Here is a 23,163-nt window from a genome sequence, read left to right as displayed (position 1 = left end):
GTTTATATATTAGGGTGGCTGAGTGGTTAGAGCAGTTGTCCTCCAATGCAAGAGTTGTGGGTTCGAATCCACCAGCAATCACATGCCGAAGTGTCCCTGGGCGACACACTGAACCTCTGATGTGTGTGTCCCATCAGTGTATGAATGTGATCTCAAAGCACTGATTAGTCTCATTAGAATGATTTGTTCAATTAGATTTGTAGAGTTCTAGTAGAGTGCTGTATGAATGGGTACATGAGGGCACAGATTGTTGTGTAAAGTGCTTTGAGTATCTGGATAAGATAGAAAGGTGCTATATAAATGCAGTCCATTTATTTTTGAGCTGTGAGCAGAGACTCTGATGGCAACAAATTAATATTTTTGTTTCTTTAGTGATTTTTGTGTAGGAGGTATGACAAGTTTAAAAAAAAAATCCCTCACTTTCCAAGTTTGGAGAAAAAAAAGGGTGCTACAATATAACTGAAAAAGCTTAGGCGTGAAATGGAGACGACCCTCGCGTATGTGCCGTTTATTTTTATGCTTTTTGTTTTTAACAGAATATTAAGGGTGCTTTAATGCCTAGGCACCCTTAATTAAATGACTTAGTTTTTGTATTTTGTGTGCACTTTACAATCAAAGGAACCTGTAGGTATACATATATTCTCAAGTATGAGTAAAAAAAAAAATCTATGTTGCTTTACTGCCAAACACAATATGATTTATACACCAAAAACAGGCGAAAAACACTGAAACTATAAATTTAATCTAATTTGACAACAGCTAGGCATCAATTAAATACTGTACAAACAAACTAAGCAACATTCTTTGAGTTGTTTGTACATATAAACAAGCATGTGGCCAGTGTAAGAAATTGTCTGTGGAACACAAACGGGTCAACTCTACGTATGAAAAAGAAACAAAAACAAGAATTATGTTTACACAGCAACAGAGCAGAGAAAAATAAGAAAAAGTCTCAAAGATGGAAATAAAATAAAATATTTTTTTTCAGTTAAAATGCTCCTACACATACAGAAAACCTTTGGTACAACCTATAAACCTTTAGCTCTTGTTTTAAAGGTGGTTTGATTTGAGTCAATTGACTGATTAACTCTAATTTCATTTCTCAGGCACCAGAACTTTGTGTGGGAGACAACGAAACCAAAGTTTCTATTAACAATATAAGACTAAAAAAAGTGTCCGAGTGTCAAAAATCAAGGCATCAAATATTCAGATTGACAGTTTTTTCAACTTCTGTGCAACCCTGGTTGAAAGAACACCCCGAACAAAATCGTCAGCACACACCGGGCGGTTCACTCATGAGGCATCTTTGTAAAATACATGGGGATTTTCTTTGTGGTGTGCGGGGAGCGGAGAACCTGAAAAACATAAGAGAAGAAAACTCAGCTTCGGTTGTCAGAATGAACAAGTTCTGAAGTTTATATCATATAATTTAAGACAAAGATCTTTAAAACACACACAAAAAACATTTATTTTTTTATTTTTTTACCTGACGATAAATGAGAACCGATTACCGTATTTTTCAGCCTACAAGTCACAGTTTTTTGCATAATTTACATACCCTGCGGCTTATACACCGAAGCGACTTATTTATGGATTTTTCCCATATTTATAAACTAATTTTTGGCTGAGATATGACCGTTTTCATTAATTCTGACTGAAAATATTAAACACTACCATTTTCAGCAGTTAGATGGCACTCAAGTTGTTTGCCATGCCGTTGTGTCCATCCATCCATCCATTATCTTTACCCGTTTATTCCATTTTGGGTCACGGGGGTTGCTGGTGCCCATGTCCAGCAATCACTGTGCGAGGGGCGGGGTACACCCTGGACGGGTCGCAAGTCCATCACAGGGCCGCATAGAGACAAACGAGACAAACAACCATTCACTCTCTCACTCACACATAGGGACAATTTAGAGTTACCAATCAGCCTAACATGCATGTTTTTGGTCTGTGGGTGGAAACCGGAGCACCCGGAGAAAACCCACGCATGCACGGAGAGAACATGCAAACTCCACCCAGAAAGGCCCCTGGACCGGGGTTTGAACCAAGGACCTGCTCGCTGAGAGGCAGCAGCTCTTGCCGTTGTGTCATGTACAGTAATAGGTAAAAGTGGCTATTAATGACACAATCAGCTTGCCATAGCTGCCACCTTTGTCCACCTCGCCTGGAGAAACGTCAAATCAGCTTCATTTTGCTGCACTGCCCCGGCAAAATGCAGCTAGTTTGACCATTGAAATGCATTTATTAAGTACAAGTTCAACTGAGACACACCTTTACTATAATGTTGCGCAAACAAATAATTGTTTTAGGTGCTTATCTTGTTAAATTTCGAAGAAATGTGCAGCGTTCCTCCTTGCTGATTTCCTCCCTCTGCGTGCTCCCGGAGCACTGAGGCATCGAATACTTTTGAAATACAGCTGATTTGACTGTCAAAGTGCATTTATTAAAGAAAAGTTAAACTCAGACACACCTTTGCTATAATTTAGAGCAAGCAAATAATTGTTTTTAAGTGTTAAACTTGTTAAATTCTTGTTAAAGTCCTCCCGTGGACGCTCCCGCAGCCACCATTTGGCAGCCAATAGATTTTTGGCACAACACCGGCTCACATTTATGGGTTGTCAGCGGTGACGCATAATAGAAGCGACTTATACGTTATTTTTTTTCTCCACTTTATTAGACATATTTGGACTGATGCGACTTTTAAGACGGTGTGACAAGTACGGCAGAAAATACGGTATTCTTAAAGCTTGTGTAGAAAACATGCCGTTTATTTAACAGAATTCTTTATATTTAGTTGCTAAACTTTATTTAGTAAATATATATATAATACGGCCTAGTATTAAGGTTTGTAAGCTCAATAATCCAGGTAGATAACAACAAAAAGGTTAAATCGTGTCATCTGGACCAGTTTCTTTAAGTGAGAAGCATTTCGTCTCCCATCTGGAAGTCTTCGTCTGGCGCCTGCCAGCCAGATCTGTCCCATAGGTCGCCCGAGGACAAGCAACGTTAAGGCCTAGTATTCCTTGAAGGGATTTGGAAGTGATGGAGTTATCACTGGTTTGGCCAAACTTTGAAAATGTTTTGCTCAGTCTCATGGGCGATTGGGTGATGCTCAGTTTCATTGAAACCTGTAGATTATTAAATACTTCGCTACGCTACAAATAAACTCAGTCCGACAGTCAGGAGCAAAAACATTGTCGCTTCCTGCCTTTGGGTGATAATTATAAAAAAGTTGTTTAAAAAGTAAACTTGTTCCTGAACCTTGGATTCTCTGTACTTACTGGTGAAGTATGAGTCCTGCCATCTTGTTTTTTAATGCTGATGGGACTCCTGAAAGTACTGAAACTTTCTTGATTGCTTTTCATCTTTTGGCTCATTTCTGACAACCAGTTTGTTGGACTGCAGTTCTCCCTCCCAGTCTGTCTGGAGGCGGTTTGACTGCTGCCCTCTGTGTCAGAGTCTGGGCTTTCCTGAAAGTTGCAGAAGACGTCGGACACGTCGCGACTTCTTTTGGCCGCAGGGGAGAGTTTAGTATCGCAGTCACACTGTTGGGTGTCCTCGCGGCCTGCGGGTGAACCGTCGTCCGCTCCCAGCCGGCGTTTGGCTTGTTGCTTGGCTGCAGAGGCGCTGCTCGGTGGGCTCAGAGGACACAGGTTCAGCTCCTGATGTGGTGGAGATCCGTGGGTTGGAGACAGCCACTGTATGATAGACGGTGACGCCCTCTGCAGAACAAAAGGTGGCTTGGACAGGATGGGCGATGTGGTGCTGGAGGGCAGAGGCAGAGCAGCTCCACTGGGGGCACAGGCAGCAAGCAGTGGGGAGGCCAGGCCTCCAAGGCTCTCCGTCCTCTGGGTTCTGGCTGGGGTTGTTTCAGCTTGGACCGAGGGCACTGAACAACAGCAAAAGTCAAATTCAGATAAAGCGCAGATATGATGACTAGTTTATAAAGGTGTTATTTTTGTGAAAACGTAATAAACATGACATATATTTGTTAGCACTTTGAACAGATTTAGCTTAGAGAAATTGTTTATTTCCAACTAGGCTGACAAGCTAGCGGTTAGCCGGAGACTAAAATGGACTGCTGCCTCAAAGCAAGTTCACATAAACACATTTTATAAACCTTTACACTGTTGCCAGATTTGCATTATGCAGTTATTCTGATGGGAAAAATACAATATTCATGCTGGAAGTGCCCTAGGCTGCACCAGAAGTGTCACAACTAATAGCAGAAAGCTAACTGTACAATTCTGAGTAAATAACTGTCATCCAAGACAAACAGGGATGTAAAAGTTTATATATTAGTGTTCGCATGAACCGTTATGAGGTTTTGGAGACTGAAATAGTTTTAAAAGGATAGTCTGGTGATTCTCGATGTGATTTTGGATCAGATGGTTTTCTAGAGTTAGCGCCTTATCAGTCAGAGCACGAAGTATTTAGAAAATGGCAGAAGGCGTCCTCTAGGCTGGAGCGAGCTAAAGCAGGGCCCATTTTTTACTTTCCCAAGCTTAAAAAAACAACACATAGCTATTAAAAGAACACTACATTAGCCAATTGGAAACCTGTACACTTGTGTGGCATTGTTTGTTTAGTTTGTCACCCTTTTGCCTCAGCTGAACGTCGGTGTTACTATTCAAATCTCTGCAAAATGAATGAGGCTGTTCAGTTTCAATGTTATGCGGAAGCGTGGAGGTTTCATACAGGCTAATTCAGCATTCTTTCACACGTGTATGTTGGTTTTGAGAAAGACTCGTTTTATAAGCCTGAAAAACTAATTTAAAAAAGGGCTAGCCGTTAGCCTAGCCTGGAGGAAGACTTCTCTTTCTTCTTACTTTGTGTTCTGTGTCTGTTATAAATGATCAGTTGTGACAACAAGTAACCTCTTGAGCCTTGTTGTATTTTGGGCTAGCCTTCATCTCATCAATTGGGTCAGAATTAAACTTTAATCTTCTAAATTAAAGTCATTCAAAGAGCTGCCCACAACAGGTAAGATATTTATTGTTTAGAACCTTTCCACTGAACACTTAAAGATTTGAAGTTTGGTTTTAAAGCAGAATTGCAAGTTATGAGTAAACAGAACATATTTGAACCGTTCGGTTTTTGAATGACAACAAAATAAGTATTTTATTGATATATCACTGTGGGAGGAGTACGTACTTGTGGGAGATTTCGGATGCGCCCAACCTATAAGGTTAGCCTCCCCCACCGATGACTGTGCATCATCAGTTTTCCGTTGAAGCCGCCATATCCGGACAGTGTGATCATCAGAGCAGGAAGCAATCTGCCAGCAGAGCAGTGGGGGGTTAATAAACTTAAGACTCAGCAGGGACGCACAGAGCCTCTCTAATCGATGTTTTGCATAGCTGTTTGTTCATTTATGCAAAAAAACCCAAAGATTTTTCAACTTACTTTGGTGAAATCTGTCGGACACCATGCAACAGATGTCACTTCCTCACTGTGACCCTGAAGCATCATGGGAGGGTGTTGTGGATCAGAAATCTGAAACGGTAACACTTGTTTAAAAAAAACTGAAACGCTCCAATTTTTGACATAACCAACAAGAACAAACAAGTATTTGGGGATTTCCATAATTAAAGACTTTACCTTCCAAATGTATACATGGTTGTCACTCGAGCCGCTGGCCAGGAACTGGTCATCGGGGCTGATTGAGGACTTGACGTAAAACGTGGAGTTCTGGTGTCCACTGAAGACTGCCACTGTGGGAGCAAATGTTTTTCATCAATTCAAATGAGCAAAATTCATGCTCAATAACCCAGGTAAAAAAAATTCAACAAAGTTCAGTCAGGTCATCTGGACTTTCTTTTTTGAGACGTTTCGTCCTTCATCCAAAGGACTTCATCCGTCCGAGGAGCCACAAACAAACTCAGTCCCACAAGCAGAACACTCACATAGTGGACCAATCAGTTTGATGGTGATAAGATGGTTTCTGAGGCCCGCCCTCGCCCCCGTCAACTCCTCTGAGGCAGCTATAGCCAAAGTGGTTCAAAACGTCAAAGTTCATGCTCAATAATCCAGGTAAAAAAATCCAACATCGTTCAGTCAGGTCATCTGGATGGTTTCTTTTTTGGTTGTTGAGACGTTTCATCCTTCATCCAAAGGACTTCATCAGTCCAAGGAACCACAACAAACTCAATCCCACAAGCAGCACACTCCCGTAGTTTTCCCCTTTTTTTCCCTTCTTGCTCTCGGCGAAGGCGGACTCTTTTCCCTCCTATTCCTTCCCTGCTCTGCTCTTTGTCCTGTGAACCTTTTTTCAGAGCCTCTTTTTGCATATCTTCCGAATTGTAAATTATGGATCTGGTCTCTTGACACAAATTATCACATTTTCTCAATGAGAAGACAGGGCGAAGGAGAGCCCTCCTGCCCCGACGGGACACTGGCAGCCGGATACACAATGGACTCCTGGGGGAAGTGGAAGATCGTGTGTCTGTCCACTTTGTCAGTCGAGGACGCTGAAGATGTGTACATAATTGGATTTATGATAACAGGATTTCTGCTTTTTGGAGTTGGTGTTTCCCTGGCATATCGACAAATTCAGAAACCGTCGGCAGCTGTTCTGGCCATTGTAAAGCTGCCCGGCCTGTGTGAAGGAATGTGCCGTGCCGTCAACACTCAGACTCAAATGCTGTGCGAGCTGAGCTGTAAGCTGGACACGATTCCTGCTGAGAATCGCAGGCTACTTGCGGCTCTTGACTCTCGCTGGCAGGAAGGAATAGATTTCGGAGAAGTCGTAAGCTCGACTTGGAGTATGCGACCACAATTTGGATGTTTGGAGCCGCCATTGAGATGTACTAGTGAGACTGTAAAAGACAGACGGAAATCAACAGAGCTCGTCTTGACCCAAAACAAATGTTGCTATCTGAACCTGGCTCCTCTGGCGTCAGTCTTGGAAGGATGACGATCTCAAACTCTCCTGGATGTTATGAGAACAAGACAATCTGCTCCCACCTCCCCTACCCGCTCCCTTCAAGGTAGATGCGAAGGTGCCAATGGCTACGTCGCTCACTTGGGGGGCCTGTGTGAGATGTTTTTTTTTTAATACCTCACCTTTACTCATGTTTACCCATTTCCCTTTATCTAAACAAAAAGGACAGCGCTTCACATGAGGCTGCAGCCTCCCCGACTACCCATGTTTTCTTTGGGCGGCTGTACTGAAATGTAATTTTGTTGTACTGCTGTGCAATGACAATAAAGGTTGACAATGATTCTGATGGTGGACCAACCAGTTTGCTGGTGATAAAATGGTTTCTGGGGCCCGCCGTCTCCCCTGTAGACTCCTCTGAGGCAGCCATAGCCAAAGTGGTTCAAAACATCAAAGTTCATGCTCAATAATCCAAGTAAAAAAATCCAACATCGTTCAGTCAGGTCATCTGGACGGTTTCTTTTTTTGTTGAGACGTTTCGTCCTTCATCCAAAGGACTTCATCAGTCCAAGGAGCCACAAACAAACTCAAAAGTTTCAAACTTTAAATATTAAAAAAGACTAAAAATAACGTTTTAGCATTTCTTGTAGGAACGCGTGTCACCCGCCGCGTTTCATGCTATAGTTTCAGATTAAGATTTTATGTTGAGAAATGATGGAACTTTAGCAGTTTTGGTCAAACGTTTAAAATAATGTTATTTGCAAACTAATGAGCTGTCACTCTCAGAGTATGTACTGAGAATAATTTACTGACACTTCTGTTTACAGTACAGTTAAGCACTTCAAAATGGCTACCTGCATGAATGACGTCATAATGAACCACATGATTCTCAGCTACCTAAGATTAAAAATTTAACAAACTTTCAAAGCGTTAAGAATAAGCCTATTATGCACAATTGCAAAACTGCATCTAGACTTTTCATCTCTAGCAGCTCTACAGAATAAAGGCATAAAGCATTAGCGCCATCAAGTGACAAAATAATGAGAAGCAGGAAAATGTCCATTGTGGCACAGATTCAAATAATATACCTGGAGCTGTTTTTATCCCACAGACGTTGAACATGTAGATGTTGTCATCTGTGCAGTTACACATGACGTTAGATCTTGAGGAGTCCAGAACGAGACCAGAATAACCTGCATGGGGGAAAAAAAAAAAGCATGCTTATTTGTGATCTTTTGCTCATTTTTAATGTTTTATTTTGGCGTGTGTAACACAGTACGGACCCAGACGCATGCGTGTGCAAGAGCCGGCGTACGGGTACGTCTGCAGGGGTACGGGGTCGTAGCGAGAAGGGCTGTAGCTTTTCCTCAGATCCCACATCTTTATTACTCTGAAACGGGGAGAGAAAAATAAAATGATGGTTCAAGTCATCAAGTGGATTTTATCGATGAGCAAAAAGAGATGTTTTTACCCGTCAACAGCCCCGGAAGAGATGAGCGTGTGCTGATCCCAAAACAAAACCACTGTTACACTCTGCTGGGTGTCCTGTAAAAAAACAACACATAAGATAAAATTTACCTCTTCATTCGAGTTCTTTAAACTTGAAGCAGCTGCTGCAGAAACTCACCACACTGGGAGCCATGCCACGCATGCCGCTGCGTCTCTTTTTTCCTTTAGACGGAGGATTTGTCTCGGCTTTGTTGTGAGCGCCGCTGATCTGCTTCACCTGCTTGTAAAAACCATCTGAGAGCAAGACATAAATGGTAAAGACTCACTCTCTGGCTCTGTATGCTGGAACACTCTTATCAAACTGCAATTATTTGTGATAAATATACCAAGAAATCCATGTGACAAACTATAAGCACCTGTACCTTTTTGACTGCACCTGATATCCCAGACCATAATATTTCCATCCCTTCCTCCAGTGCAGAAAACAGCTGTGAACAAAAGTTTTTTTATTCACTGTCAGACTTTCGTTTTGCATGGAAGGTCTGCCATTTGCTTATATCCAGTAACTCTCTGGATTCTGAGTTTGCGTTCTTGAATTTCATCAAACCAACATATGTTGGATGATTTATATAAATAACTGATCCCAAAACGCAGAGGATAAACTGCTGTAGTGCAGATCAGAGTGATCTAGCTCATTTTATGACAATAAAACCGAGTTTGGTTCAACACATGTTGTTAAAACAATATTATGGCCTTACAGTTGTTCTTCTAACGCTGGTATTTACCCAGAATGTATCTGAGGGGCAGATTGTGAACACTTATAACCAAAGGCAAAAACTAACATGTAGGCAGCATGTTCAGGAGCTGAATTAAGACAAAGGTTTAGCACAAGACTCAACAGCAAAATGCCAGGTTTAGGTAAAAGTCTACCTTTTTCCCCTGGAGCGAATGCAACAGACTTGAGGCTGCAGAGGTGGCCTTTAAAGCTGCCTAACAGCTCTCCGGTCTTCACGTCCCACAGCTTGGCCATCTGGTCACCTGCAGCAGTCACCTGAGGATGGAATTTGATCAAAACGCATTTGAAATTGTGCACCTACATTTTAAAAATGGGGTGTAAAGTTGCACTGACCAGCTGAGGCTCTCCTGGAACCCATGCAATGTCAAAGACAGCATTCTCATGAGCCAGCCATTCTGTAAAGTTCACACCCAGTCAGGCAACAGTTTATTCTAATATTGCACAGAACAAATGGTTAAAAGGGTAAACTAGAAAAGTACCTTTAAGAAGAGGTTTTTTGTGGCTCTCTGTGTTGTAGATCCTAACAATTCCTTCTTCATTAGCTGCTGCGAGAACATGCTGCTGCTCTGCAGCTAAAAGGAAGATACTTTTATTTAAACAAAAATAAAAAACAACAGCAGCATCTTGCTCTTATGAACAGTATGCACATAGATTACCAGAGGAGAAGGCCAGTCCAAATGGTGGCACCGAGTCGCCAATGCTCCCATAAGAGATGTGCTCATCGTGCAGGATGCACTGGTAGCCCTCCAGCAGGGAGGTCAAAGGGATCCTGGAGCATGAATCTGCAAAGAGAGCTGCACAGAATGATGCATGGTCAGAACTTCATATACCAAAATTCATTTTCTAATATCTACCGGTAATCTAAGACTTTTACTTTTGGGATCATGTTTAATTTGAGCCTCAAAATTCTAATGGATTCCTGTTATACTGTTGTAATGTGGCATTATGGTTTCAACTGTTTTTTTTTTATTAAAACCCGGCACCCCAAAAAATAAGGTATAATGAGGAGACAGATGGTAAAAAAAAAACACAAATGAGAATCCCCCATCCATTAAAAAAAGAGCAAATGTGTCCACACGGTCTACAGGTCTCTCTAGTAAATGAGTCCACGTGACTCAATGAGACTACCTTGTATAAATAAAGGCTGAATGAAAAACATTACTGCTTAGATTTATTTTGAAGGTGATTGAAAATTCATAATTATATATGTGTGCCTGACGAAGTTAAAATCACGTTTGAACACAAAGGAATTTGGTAAATTGCGTTGTTTCAGTGAATGATTCTAAAAAGTAAAAACGTTGCCTTCTCTTTGGTTGACATGAAATTAAAAACCCTTTTTTTTAAAGGTCAAATGAATAATAAAATCAAGGCTCTAACATCATCTATATAAACTTTAACACCTCTGACTTAAATAAAAAGCTTGAGCTGGAATTCAAATCAAGCTGGAGTGGAGATGAGTAACAGTAATCGCCAAAAGTCGAGCCCCTTGAACGCATCATGTCTCACCGTTCTGCTTCCGTTTGCCCACTCCTCTGTCAACAATGGAGCGGAAAAACATGCCCATGGTCCAGACAAAACGATGTGAAATCAACAAAAAGCTGGTCGGATCTTAAGTTGGTAGGATCCTACTCTATGGTCCTACTACCCGGGTGTTTTTCCCGCGAACAGATCGCCCATAAGGAAGAAACGAAATCCGCGCTAAACGTTGCGATTGGTGGATAGAACAGCGACTTCCGAACTAGAGCTTTTCCGCTTCCGGGCATCCGATGCTGGGTACCCTTTCAACATAAGAGCACAGTGCGTCATTTGGGGGTGGATGGAAAAGTGTACAATCGAAAACTGCTCCCTTGATTCACACGTTACAGTGCTTTTTTATTTATTTTTTCTTAAAATTGCCAACAAAATGACACATATGTGCAGGATGAATACCGATTAAAAACAATAACTGATACATTTTTTTAGAATATCTGATGCTTCGTATTCTGTAATGCAGGATACAAACAGCACTAATATGTTTTTTATTTAGTCATAATTTATTGGATTTTGGTTATTATTTTATATTCTTAATCTTAATAAATGCAGCATCTAAAATTTGACCCAAATTTGAAAAAGGAACCTTTTTTTCTTATTTTGAAAAGCCTTCGCCGGACGTAGTAATACTCTGATGGTTTTGACCGTTTTAGCACCTCTTGATTGGAGAAATGCTTGAACCTTGTCTTTTATTTTTAAACCATTTTACTTAAAAGTTTATCCTGGAAGTTAAAAATGTCTCTTTCAACAGCTCGTTCATTCCTGTCAGAGGCTTGTTATGGCGAGCAAGAACTGGACGCTAACTCCGCTCTTATGGAGCTGGACAAAGGTGCTAACGAGTTAGCATTTGGCTCATTGATTCTGTGTTTTCATGATTTGCTAAGGTTTTGTCGTATTTTTCAGGGCTGTGTCTGCTTTGTAGTGACTGGAGCATTGCTTGTAATTTCAGGGCTACGCTCAGGGAAGCTCGGAGAGCAGTGTGAGGCTGTGGTGTTGTTCCCCAAACTCTTCCAGAAGTATCCTTTCCCCATCCTCATCAACTCTGCTTTTCTGAAACTGGCTGACATCTTCAGGCTTGGGTATGAGAGATTTAAGAGTTTTTTTTTAATTTTTCTTCTGAAGGCATTTTAACAACAACAACAAAAATCTACCGTTTGTTAGACAAATTGGACCATGCTCTTGCAAAAACATTTATTAATGGAGCAAATTTCTATCATGGGCTTTAATAAAAAGCAAATGTTTTAACAATATTCAGGCACGAACAGTGGACATCAATAGTAGCCTAATGCATATTTTACTCACAATTTATTTGGTTAACATAATTCATGTAATGATCAAATACAATCATGTTCTCAAACCAGTGGGCATAAAAAAAATCTAAGAATTTTCATATAAGATAATGCAAAGCATTTATGTTTTATACTACATCTTCCAAAAATATACAAGTCAAACTACATCAAGATTTTGCTTGGTGAGGGAGGATGCTTGCGTTCATATATTAAATGATGGTTCGCTCTGGATATTGATCTAAATGAAGCGTTTTTTGCATCTCAGGTAAACTGTCCGAAGCATTTTTCAGAATCAAATATAAATCCATCTAATCATTTCTAATGTGCCTCAAACATGTTTTAAGAAGCTCATATCTCTCCTCAGCAACAACTTTCTGCGTCTGTGTGTGCTGAAAGTAACACAGCAGAGTGAGAAACATTTGGAGAAGATTCTCAACGTGGATGAGTTTGTTAAAAGGGTGTTTTCAGTCATCCACAGCAACGATCCTGTGGCCAGAGCCATCACTCTGAGGTGAAGTTGTACACACAGCTTTAGAAGATCAGAGCTAACACTAACACACATAAAATAAATTCTAAGAAGCAGTTTCCTTGTTTAATTTGTTCAGGATGCTTGGTAGTTTGGCCTCCATCATCCCGGAGAGGAAGAATGCCCACCACAGTATTCGGCAAAGCTTGGACTCTCATGACAATGTGGAAGTGGAGGCTGCTATTTTTGCTGCTGCGAGTTTCTCTGCACAGTCAAAGTAAGGAAAACCAACACTTGAGGCCCTATCTTCACTGTGCTGAATGTCTCCTGAATGTTATGAGACTTTAGGAGGCTCCCAGCATACATGCTTGAGTCACTGAGGCACACGGCCACATTTCTTGAGTTTTGAATGTGTTCAAAAAAATGATCCCACAACTTTTCTGTCCGTACAGTCTCAAAGTCATCGTGGGCATCTCCAACTTGCCTAAAACTCATCTTAATTTTGCTGCTGGGGTCTTCAACACGTTTTATGAATGCTTGAGCTGTTTTTAGACATTTGTATGGGAGATGTCCTCTGAAAGAAAACATCTGAGCTGGTATTCCAGGTCTAAAATTCCACACTCGTGATGAACAAGTGTTTTAAAAATCTGGTTCAAATCTGCGTATCCTATTGTTGTTCTTCATGCATTTGATATTTTCCACTTGTCCCAGAGTCAGGGCAGCAGCTTGAGTAGGAAGGCCCAGGTATCTCTTTCCTTTCTGGGAGGACCCCAAGGTGTTCCCAGGCCAGCTGAGAGATGCAGTCTCTCCAGTGTGTTCTGGGGTCTCCTCTCAGTTGGACTTGCCCAGAGCACCTCCCTAGGGAGGCGTCCAGGAGTCATCCTTACCAGCTGACAAAACCACATTAACTGGCTCCTTTTGATGTGGAGGAGCAGTGACTCTACTCTGAGTCTCTCCTGGATAACCAAACTTCTCATCCTGTCCCTAAGGGAGAGTCCAGCTACACTGCGGAGGAAACTCGTTTTGACCGTTTGCATGCCAGATCTCATTCTTTCTGTCACAGTACCCAGAGTTTGTGAATGTAGTTGAAAGTAGGAACGGAAGCTGACTGGTAAACGGAGAGCTTCACCTGGCAGATCAGCTCCCTCTTCACCACAAATGACCGGCACAAAGTCCGTAATACTGCGAAAGCCGCACCAATCTGTCGGTCAATCTCATGCGCCATTGTTCCCGCACTCATGAACAAAACCCTGAAATAATCGAACTCTACCACTTGAGGGAGCACCTAACTCCCAACTCGGAGAGGGCAATCCACCTTTTTCCAAAAGTGTGCTCATCAAATAAAAAAATGTGAGGGTTACTACCCAGATGGGAACAAAGTAAGCCGAGGCTTGTATGACCGTGGAGGAGGTGGGGAAAAAATAATGTGCAAAGCCGAGAGTACAAATTTGCAAGCTGTGCGCACAAAAATAGGCTGTGATTTAAAAAAAAAAGGCAACTTGCTGCTCAAAATGTGGGCTCGTGGCTTGATGGTCACTTGGTCGCAAACATTTAGTTCAGTGAGACTGTAGCTGAAAATACATGTATTTTGTCACAATTTTGAGTAATCACTTACGGTAGTCTCCCAACAGTCGGAGCTTAGTGAGAGTAGCCTTAAATCCCAGCTGCAGTCTAACAAAGAACAGTTTTGACTTGCTTACATGTTTTTACTCTTTTGATCTTTCCAGAGACTTTGCAGCTGGAATTTGCAACAAAGTCAGCGAGATGATTCAAGGTAAAACGTTTGTTCAGAAGTACATTTATACGAAATGATCTATTTTACTCGATCCAAAAATGCAGTAACTTGCACCCTGTTGATATTTTTCATCATATGCTCTTTTATTTACTCTAACGACGGTGGCAGGTTTGGACACTCCAGTCGACTTGAAGCTGAAGTTGATCCCCATGCTGCAGCACATGCATCATGATGCCAGCTTGGCATCCAGCAGTAGAGAGCTTCTGCAGCACCTTGTCAATTCGTACCCCTCCACCCCCATGGTCATTGTCTCGCTGCACACCTTCACGCAGCTGGCTGCCTCCTCGCTCATCGATATCCCCAAGCAGGTAGCGCCACGTCGCATAATCGCGTCAGGGATTTTGTCATGACATGATACTCAGATAGTAGCTCTATGCTGTTAGCATTTAGGCTGATGAAACTCTTTATCTACCCAGTTGCAGCTTCTCCTTCAGTACCTGAAAGATGATCCGAGAAAAGCCGTGAAGAGACTCGCAATTAATGACCTAAAGCTCCTTGCTAAAAAGGCTCCTCACTTGTGGATCAGAGAAAACACTCAGGTAGGGATGCTGACAGCTGTGTGGCATCGTTGTCTCAGTGTGGCTTTAAAATCAGCACAAAATCTAAGAAGTTTATGCTCTGCAGACTCTGTGTGAATGCGCTCTGACCATCCCTTACAACAGTCTGAAGCTGGGCATGTTAGCTGTCCTCTGCACCCTCTCTGGAACAATAGCAATCAAGCAGTATTTCAGTAGTGCAGCAGGTAAGGGTTGCTTTTAAATTATTATATATTTTTTGTTTGGTTTGCTACAAAATGGTATTTTTCAGTGACTTGTTCAGATTATTAACATAAGAATGACTTCAAATCCTGTCAGGTGGCTCCTCACTTCCCCCCCGCCTCACTGACCTGGTTAAACTGGCACAAGAATGCTGTTACCATAGCAACCTGGTGGTGGCTGCTCACGGGGTCATAGTCCTTTGCAACATTGCCATTTCCTATCTGGAAAAAGGTCAGTTCCTGTGGACAGTTTGACAATCTCTTTCAACTCCTGTCTCCATCAGAGTCTCTTTGATGCGATTTGTTGAACTTCCTGTTTCCTCAGATATCATACAGTTGGAGCAGGACACAGTTTTGGGAGTGGAGTCCCTTTTGATGCTGTGCAGTCAGGACAGCAGCCCCAGTGCACAGGCTACACTCAAAGTAAGGCAACACTGTAAACACAGGGCAGAACAAAGAACAAGTCATTGTTCTTTGTTCTGACACGCACTGAAAGCAACGGCCTTCGTATTCTGTCTTCCATAGCCTGCTCAGGTTTGTGGTTGTTCGTATTGGTTCTTTTATTCCGAGTTAGACTGAAACTAGAACAGTTTTATTTAGTAATTTCTGGAGCAGTGGCCTGGACGTTTATAAAGCTTTGACAGTTTTGCTAAATTTTCCAACTCATGATTGATGAAATTGATGCCTGATTAAACTTTCACGTGTTAAATCAGGATGAGAACTGCACTGGAACAAATATCAGCTGAAGCAATGACAGTCCTAAATAATGTCAAGATTTCAAACGCAACAAATCTGAGGAGCTAATTTTCTTGGGGTGTACATTTTGAAAGGGTGGCTATTTGTACAGTTTATATAAGAAGTTTCATCAAACCTGTTTATGTAGTCAGAGTCAGCTGCTTTTGTTTTTTTCCTCATCAAATATGCTGAATCATGGTTTCATGTGAAATGTATTACAAAGAGAAACGCACTTCAATGCTTTCCCACTGATGTTTGTAGACGGCCCTGACCTCGTTGGTTAAGCTGCTGAAAAATCGACCCCATCTCAGCCAGTCGGTTGTGGAGTTCCTGCTCGGCCAGCTCCACTTATCCTGCGACTCCTCGCGTGTCTTGATGTGCCACGCCCTGGCAGCCATAGCCGCCCACCTGCCCGTGTTGGGAGACGGCATGCTGGGAGATCTGATGGATCTTTACAGAGTGGTCGGTCTCTCCTCCACCGGCGAGCAGCAGCAGGAGCTACTGGTGAGAAAAGTTTTCACGGATCACACGTCGTCTGAAGTTGAACTGGGTGCACAAGCTGATTCAGCATTTTAACTACAGTATATCAGCATTCTTTGGGCTGTTTTAACCAAATTTCAGCTCATTTAGGAGATGGATGCTATGACTTTTAGTTTTTGCAACTTTTATACTTTGTGATGAACTTTATTTACAAATTCTTTCCGATAAAAATACTGATATTTCTGCAAAATACTGATATTTCTACAATTCCTTTAGAAATCCTGATCTTTTATTTGACTTTTTTTTGCTTTCAGCTACTGTTCTGCTGCTTAAGCTTTTAGTTACGTTTCTGCTACTTTAAATGTTTAGCTATTGTTCTACTACTTTATACACTTAGTTATTGTTATGGTATTTTAATATTTTAGCTATCGTTCTTCTACTATTAGCCTTTAAATCTTTTAGCTACTTGCACTTCTAGCTAACCTTTTGCTACTTTTTGCTTCAAGCTACTACAGTATTTTGCTACTTTAGCTTTTAGTTGTCCTTTGATATTTTTAGCAATCTTGCTACTTTTAGCTTTAATGTTTTGTGTTTTAGCTAGCTTTTTGCAGCTCTTAGCTTTTCAGTAACCTTTGGCAAAATTTTAGCGAACCTTTTCCTGCTTTTACCTGATGTTTTGATCTTTCAGCAAACCTTTTCCTACTTTAGCGTTTAGCTAACATTTTGCTACTTTTAACTTCTACGCTTTCAGCCTCTTCAGTAAGCTTTAACCTCAGTTTAACGTTTATTTTTACAGAAAGTGCTGTTTCTCTCTTTAAAAATTCTCACTTGCTTCGTTGCTCTTATCCATCACTCTGTTCCAGGTTTCCTTGGCAACAGTGATTTTTGTCGCCAGCCAATCGTCTCTATCTGCTGAAGTGAAAACCATCATCAAACAACAGCTGGAGAACGTCGCTAACGGCTGGACGGTGTATCGTATTGCACGGCAAGCCTCCCGTATGGTGAGTTTTAATGTTCCACGGGTCTCTAACAACCTTCCAACGGGAGAATCCTGTAGCTGTTTCTTCATCGTCTGCAGGGCTGCCATGAGTTCTCTAGCGAGCTGTACCAGTGTCTGCGCACCCGCGTGGCATCGGAGCACTTCTACTTCTGGCTGAACAGCCTGAAGGAGTTTTCTCAGGCCGAGCAGTGCCTGAGTCACGTGGAGGATGGAGACTACAGCGGAGCCATGAGCGCCATCGCCGAGGCCCTGCGCTCGTACCAGAAGGGCATCGCTTCCCTCACGGTCAGTTAACTACCAGGCTTCTGCTTGTCAGGATGGGAACGCAGGTTCTCCTACACAAACAACAGCAGCACTCTGAGCATGTGAGGCTCAGATCTGGAGACGTGGAACACAAACTGTTTAGTTGGGTCAACCAAGCAACAACTTTGTACTTGATTGTACGATTTTAGACAATTGATTCGATAAACCTTTCCCTGCAGGCTGCCAGTACTCCTCTTAGCCCGCTTACGTTTCAGTGTGAGTTCATTAAGCTGCGAATCGACACTCTGCAAGCGCTGTCGCAGCTCATCTGTACCTGCAACAGCCTGAAAACCAGCCCTCCTCCCGCCATCGCCACCACCATCGCCCTCACCTCAGGCAACGACCTGCAGCGCTGCGGCCGCATCTCCATGCAGGTAAACTTGTCCAAGTTTCAGGTCAAAATGCAGAAACCCAGTCATCGGTTTCTCAGTAGTTCTGGATAGATGTTTTTTATTTTATTTTTTTGCCTGTTGCTTTTTATTATTTTTCTTTTAAGTCTTAACTTCATGTTTTCTTCATCCTGTTCAAATAAAATCCACACTTCCAGAAAAAATGTAAAGAGATTGCCAAGTAAAAATAACTTCTAAAATTGACAACAGAAGCTGAAACTGAGTTGTTAAACTTACACAATGCAAAACTGTAGCTAAACCTAGCAAAACAGTAGCTAAACCTAGCACATCTATAGCTAAACTTAGCATAACTGTAGCTAAACCCAGAAAAACTAGCTGAAGACCTTGCAAAACAGTAGCTAAACCTAGCACATATATAGCTAAATCTAGCAAAACTAGCTAAACCTAGCAAAACTGTAGCTAAACCTAGCAAAACTGTAGCTAAACCTAGCACATCTATAGCTAAACCTTTCAAAACTGTAGCTAAAGACAACAAAGTTCATGCTCAAATGCTCATGTAATTTATTACCATGTAGTGAGCAGGATTTGTTCATCCAAGAGGAGTAAATGAGTCTTGCTGTGTGTAGCTAAAGACCTTGCAAAACTGTAGTTAAACCTAGCATATCTATAGCTAAACCTAACAAAACTGTTACTAAACCTAGCACATGCAGAGCTAAACCTAGTAAAAATATAGATAAACCTTGCAAAACAGTAGCTAAAGACCTTGCAAAACTGTAGCTAAACCTAGCACATCTATAGCTAAATCTAGCAAAACTATAGCTAAACCTTGCAAAACAGTAGCTAAAGACCTTGCAAAACTGTAGCTAAACCTAGCACATCTATAGCTAAACCTAGCAAAACTGTAGCTAAACCTTGCAAAACTGTAGCTAAACCTAGCACATCTATAGCTAAACCTAGCAAAACTATAGCTAAACCTTGCAAAACTGTAGCTAAACCTTGCATAACTGTAGCTAAGCCTAGCAAAACTGTTGCTTAACTTGTTCAAACTATAGATAAAAGTAGCTAAAGAAATACTACAAGATAAAATTAGCCCATATGTAAATTAGCAAAACTTTGAATAAAGGTAGAAAATCAGATGCTTATACTAAATTTACTAAAAAACTAGTAAAAATGAGCAAAGCTTAAGCTAAAAGTAGCAGAACAATAGCTAAAAGCTAAGAGTAACAGAACAATAGCTAAAAGACAATAATAGCTGAACAGTAGCTAAAAGTAATAGAACTGCAACTAAAAGCTAAAGGTAGCATAAAAAGACAAAAAGAACAAGTTTACTGAAGCAGATTTCAACACAAGAATGTTTTTGAAGAAAATGAATAGATTTTAATATATTTATATGAAAAATTTGAATGAATCAGAGAAATAAAATTGAATATATTTAAAAGTCTAAAAATTCCATGAAACAATAGTTGTGGCTCATTATTTCTGATTGAGGTGAACGTTTTGGTGAATAGTTAAAATAATGCAATGTATGAAGTAGTTTTTTTTTTTTTTTTCTAAAAACAAACAGAAGAAGAAGAAACCACAAAGAGGCAAACCGTGTGATGCTGACTCAGCGTTCACGCTGTAAAACAGACCGATCATGTAGTTTATTACCGTGTAGTGAGCAGGATTTGTTCATCCAAGAGGAGTAAATGAGTCTTGCTGTGGTTTTTCACCTTTTTATTTTTCCAGATGAAGGTGTGCATGGATGAGTTCAGAGGTCTCGCCGCTCGCTACGCTGACCTGCACCAGTCGTTGTTCGATGCAGATTACGCCACCCTTCGTAACGTGGAGCTGTATCCTTAAACGTTTCTCAGTCCGGTCGCGCTCGTCTCTGACAGTTCCTGCTCTACTTTTTAATTTTTTTAACCATCTGTCCAGACAGCAGCAAAGCTGTTTGCTCGTGTCTCACGTAATTGAAGCTTTGATACTGGACCCGCAGGCAGCCAGGTGAGAGCAGCTGAAGCAGCTTCATTTGTGTGTTCTTATTGTTTTCTGCCTTTAAAGAAAACAGACGAAAACTTAGAATCTGTTTGTTGTGGGAAAATAGTGATGCGTTTATGTGTCGTACAGCTTGTTGTAGGATTCAGTCAGCTCTTTAGTATATGCTTGTAAACTTGTCCCGTCTGATGTGTAGTTTCCAGGAGTGTGCTGCTCTGGGCTCTGTTCAGACAGAGAGCGAATACGAGCGCCGGATGATGTCCGTCTTTAACCACGTGTTGGAGGAAGTGGAAGGTCTGTCCAAGAAACATCCTCCTGTTTCACACCTGGTGAGTCCCCCCACACTAGTCACAGTCACAAAGAACTTCACCTGTTCAGCCTAGTTTTTGTTTTCCTGCAGATTTAGTCCATTTATTCTCTATTGCTCGCTCCAGGTTGTGTATATTTTGGATTAAAAATTAAAACTCGTATTTATCTCTGCAAATTCAGCAGATATTGAAGGTATTGTGTTTGTGTTAATGGCTGTATTTTTTAAGGGTTTAATTTTGTCAAATCTCATTTGGGAGTGATAAATGACAACAACAAAAAAAACTGTCCTCTTGACTAAATCCGTGTTGTTTGTTTTTCAGCACACAAGTTGCCTCTGTGATGCTGTCATAGCTTTGTTGAAAGTGCCGCTGTCTTTTCAAAGATATTTCTTCCAAAAGCTCCAGACAACCAGCATCAAGGTGATGAATTTTATTTGTTTTTAATATGTCGGCACAACCACTGTTGACTGATTTCTGCATGTAATTGTGGACAAACTGGTTAATTTGGCTGTTTGTTTACATTTGTTTACAATTTAAGGGCAAGTAAGTTCTTTAGACAACAATTTTCCTGTTGTTTTGTGCTTCCGTAGCTTGCTCTCTCCCCGTCACCTCGAACACCCAGTGAGCCCATCCCCGTGCAGAACAGCCAGCAGCTGACTCTCAAGGTGGAGGGGGTGGTACAACATGGTTCCACGCCGGGACTCTTCAGGAAGATCCAATCTGTCTGCCTCGGTGTCACTTCAGTTCTCCAGAACAAGACGGGGACCGACTACAAAGTATGTCTTGCTTTTTCCAAGGTTTTCCTAAATGCAATCAAAACAAAATGAAGCCGTGTTTTCTGCACAATGGATCGTAGCAGATTGGGAGATCAAGATGGCGGTGCATGCAGTTGCAGCGGCTCACTGCTCTCCCTTTCTGTGTAACTGTGTTTAACTTTAGCCCATTTTATATTTTGTTGGGCAGCAGATGTAGCAATAACCTTAATGGACGCCTTAATGTCCAATAGCGTGTTGTATGACTGCTCCTTTTATCTTGTAAATAGTTAATTTTACCCTTTTTTTTTTTTTTTTTTTAAATCTTTCATCCTTTTTCACATTCTATCCTTTTCATATCTTTGACACCATAAGGGAACACTTAATTTTGTTGTACTTGTTACCAGGGGCGATTCTAGAAACTGCCCTTTAGGGGTGCTTAGCCCCCAGTGTTGACGATGACTCTTACGGCCATTGACATCAGAAGCTTTTTTAAAGTGTGGGGGCGACACATTGGTGTGGGGTCTGGAGGTCCTCCCCCAGAAAATTTTGAATCAAGTAGATGCCATTTCCTGCATTCTGGTCTATTTTAATGGGTTTTTAAACGTCTATGTTTACCTACATAAGTAAATACTTGAGTCAATAACTATTTTAGAGAGCATGGTACAAGAAGAAGTAGCGCTAGGCTAGTGGAGCACAATACAGTCACGCTAGCTAAGATGCTAGAGACGTAGCACTCCGCTTTACATTACGTTCATTCATTCTACCTTTATTTATACAGTTGGTCTCATTGAGTCAGGAGGACTCGAGACCTGTTTTAAACAAAAAAACACAGATTAGGTACACACAACAATAAACAGTCATAGAAAACATTTAAAGCATATGCTGTACGTATAAATACATATAAAATATACACAACCTAATAAATTCTTTGTACAAAATCAGTTTAGTGTTAACTGATCATGACAAAGACTAAACTTATGCAACCAGAAGTTGCCACATATATCTACATTTAAAACACACTAAACAAAGCACAACTAGCGTTACACATTGTATAAATAAAGGTTGATTGATTAACCTTTAATTTAACCACTAAGTAAGTATCCTAATTATGACCAAAAAAATGGAGGATTTACTTGCAGTTACCATCGTACAGATGAAAATGTAGTACTTCCTGTTTATCACTTGTTACAAAGCTCACATAGTTTATGTTTACTGGTAGTTGTCTTGTTTACTGAGCTAAGTTCTGTTATAGCTTGTTTCTTTCTAAGTATCGTAATTCTTATGCTCTTAAATGCACCATAGCTGCTCCGACGCTTGTGAACGCACCACTCTGTGTGTAAAATGGTGCTGTAGATTTTTTTTTCTCTCCCGACACAGACAGAATTTAGCATTTGAGCATTTACTTACACTTTCTCAGTTTACTGCTGTGGGTACTGCCAGAAGAAACGCAGCAAATAAATGAACCTTAAACTGGATATCTGTATCTGTGTTATTTAATGGGAGTACAACTTCACACCTGCATCTCTAAACCAGTTAATCTGCTGAACACCAAACCTCTCCTTTTTATCACCGTTATATTCAGCTGCTCATGAGGTCGGCTGCAGGGCTTTATACAAATTTTACAATTTTCCAGACTCCGTTTAGGTTTTAATATTTTGGTTTATCTAAGGTTTGAGAACTTGAGTTTCCTTACAAAATCCTAATGATGGTTTCTTAATTTTTAGGGGCACTGAGTTAAATTTTAGGGGTGCTTCAGCACCCCCCAAAAGAGGCTAAAATCACCACTGCTTGTTACAATGACAAAGATATTCTGATTCTAATAAATGTCTAATAAATTTCACAATTTTAGGGAAAAAAACGAGGTAATTCTGAGTTTTATGTCAGCCACATGTTAAAACGTTTTTTATTTTTTACAACCGCTCACGATTTAACCAGTTGTATTTGTATTGTTGTTGTTTTCAGGTTCCACTGGATACTAAAACCAACGAGATCCAGCAGCGCGTAGAACCTCACAACGACTACTTCAGCACCCAGTTCCTGCTCAACTTCTCTGTCCTCGGCACCCACTTGGTCACGGTGGAGGCCTCCGTGGTGGACGAGAGCGGCACCGAGTGGAAAACGGGTCCCAAGACGACGGTGTCGGTCAAGTCTCTGGAGGATCCTTACTCCCAGCAGCTCCGCCACCAGCTGCAGCAGGGTGGAGCTCAGCCCGCCCCGCAGAGGGGAGCGTACGCTCGATTTTAGCGAGTCTCTTCTCACTCCTTTACGGTGCGAGCTTGTGTTATGTTTT

The 23,163-nt window shown here is 41.2% G+C and overlaps 2 protein-coding genes across 2 annotated transcripts; one reads left to right on the top strand and one right to left on the bottom strand.

Annotated features, from left to right (window-relative positions):
- Nucleotides 1–1,289: 1,289 nt before the first annotated feature.
- On the bottom strand, nucleotides 1,290–10,741 carry dtl (denticleless E3 ubiquitin protein ligase homolog (Drosophila)). The gene is made up of 15 exons (XM_037685897.1): nucleotides 10,635–10,741; nucleotides 9,785–9,922; nucleotides 9,608–9,700; nucleotides 9,462–9,523; nucleotides 9,263–9,383; nucleotides 8,755–8,820; nucleotides 8,511–8,626; nucleotides 8,355–8,428; nucleotides 8,167–8,273; nucleotides 7,972–8,076; nucleotides 5,605–5,717; nucleotides 5,410–5,499; nucleotides 5,158–5,281; nucleotides 3,285–3,892; nucleotides 1,290–1,355 (listed from the first exon to the last, which is right to left on the bottom strand). The coding sequence occupies exons 1-15, from the start codon at nucleotides 10,690–10,692 to the stop codon at nucleotides 1,290–1,292; spliced, it is 1,941 nt and encodes a 646-aa protein (XP_037541825.1). The 5' UTR covers nucleotides 10,693–10,741.
- Nucleotides 10,742–11,393: 652 nt separating this feature from the next.
- ints7 (integrator complex subunit 7) lies at nucleotides 11,394–23,117 on the top strand. The gene is made up of 20 exons (XM_037685551.1): nucleotides 11,394–11,487; nucleotides 11,608–11,737; nucleotides 12,312–12,458; nucleotides 12,553–12,690; nucleotides 14,141–14,187; nucleotides 14,317–14,516; nucleotides 14,625–14,747; nucleotides 14,833–14,950; nucleotides 15,063–15,197; nucleotides 15,291–15,388; nucleotides 15,962–16,204; nucleotides 17,044–17,181; nucleotides 17,259–17,465; nucleotides 17,663–17,857; nucleotides 19,562–19,665; nucleotides 19,751–19,819; nucleotides 20,007–20,139; nucleotides 20,440–20,538; nucleotides 20,709–20,894; nucleotides 22,836–23,117. The coding sequence occupies exons 1-20, from the start codon at nucleotides 11,394–11,396 to the stop codon at nucleotides 23,115–23,117; spliced, it is 2,886 nt and encodes a 961-aa protein (XP_037541479.1).
- Nucleotides 23,118–23,163: the final 46 nt, after the last annotated feature.

The sequence above is a fragment of the Nematolebias whitei genome, chromosome 12 (genome assembly GCF_014905685.2).
Source record: "Nematolebias whitei isolate Nwh7 chromosome 12, NemWhi1, whole genome shotgun sequence".
NCBI classification, from domain to species: domain Eukaryota; kingdom Metazoa; phylum Chordata; class Actinopteri; order Cyprinodontiformes; family Rivulidae; genus Nematolebias; species Nematolebias whitei.
The sequence above is the reverse complement of the archived record's forward strand: the minus strand, read 5'-3'. Positions and strand labels throughout refer to the sequence as shown.

What these genes read in the sequence shown, in the direction of transcription:
- ints7 (XM_037685551.1), top strand. Translation starts at nt 11,394, where the DNA reads ATGTCTCTTTCAACAGCTCGTTCATTCCTGTCAGAGGCTTGTTATGGC. An exon ending in CATTTCCTATCTGGAAAAAG is followed by an intron (nt 15,198 to 15,290) that starts GTCAGTTCCTGT and finishes CTGTTTCCTCAG; the next exon opens with ATATCATACAGTTGGAGCAG. An exon ending in AGACGGGGACCGACTACAAA is followed by an intron (nt 20,895 to 22,835) that starts GTATGTCTTGCT and finishes TGTTGTTTTCAG; the next exon opens with GTTCCACTGGATACTAAAAC.
- dtl (XM_037685897.1), bottom strand. Translation starts at nt 10,692, where the DNA reads ATGGGCATGTTTTTCCGCTCCATTGTTGACAGAGGAGTGGGCAAACGG. An exon ending in TATCAGGTGCAGTCAAAAAG is followed by an intron (nt 8,627 to 8,754) that starts GTACAGGTGCTT and finishes TCTTGCTCTCAG; the next exon opens with ATGGTTTTTACAAGCAGGTG. An exon ending in GCATCCGAAATCTCCCACAA is followed by an intron (nt 3,893 to 5,157) that starts GTACGTACTCCT and finishes GCTGTTGTTCAG; the next exon opens with TGCCCTCGGTCCAAGCTGAA.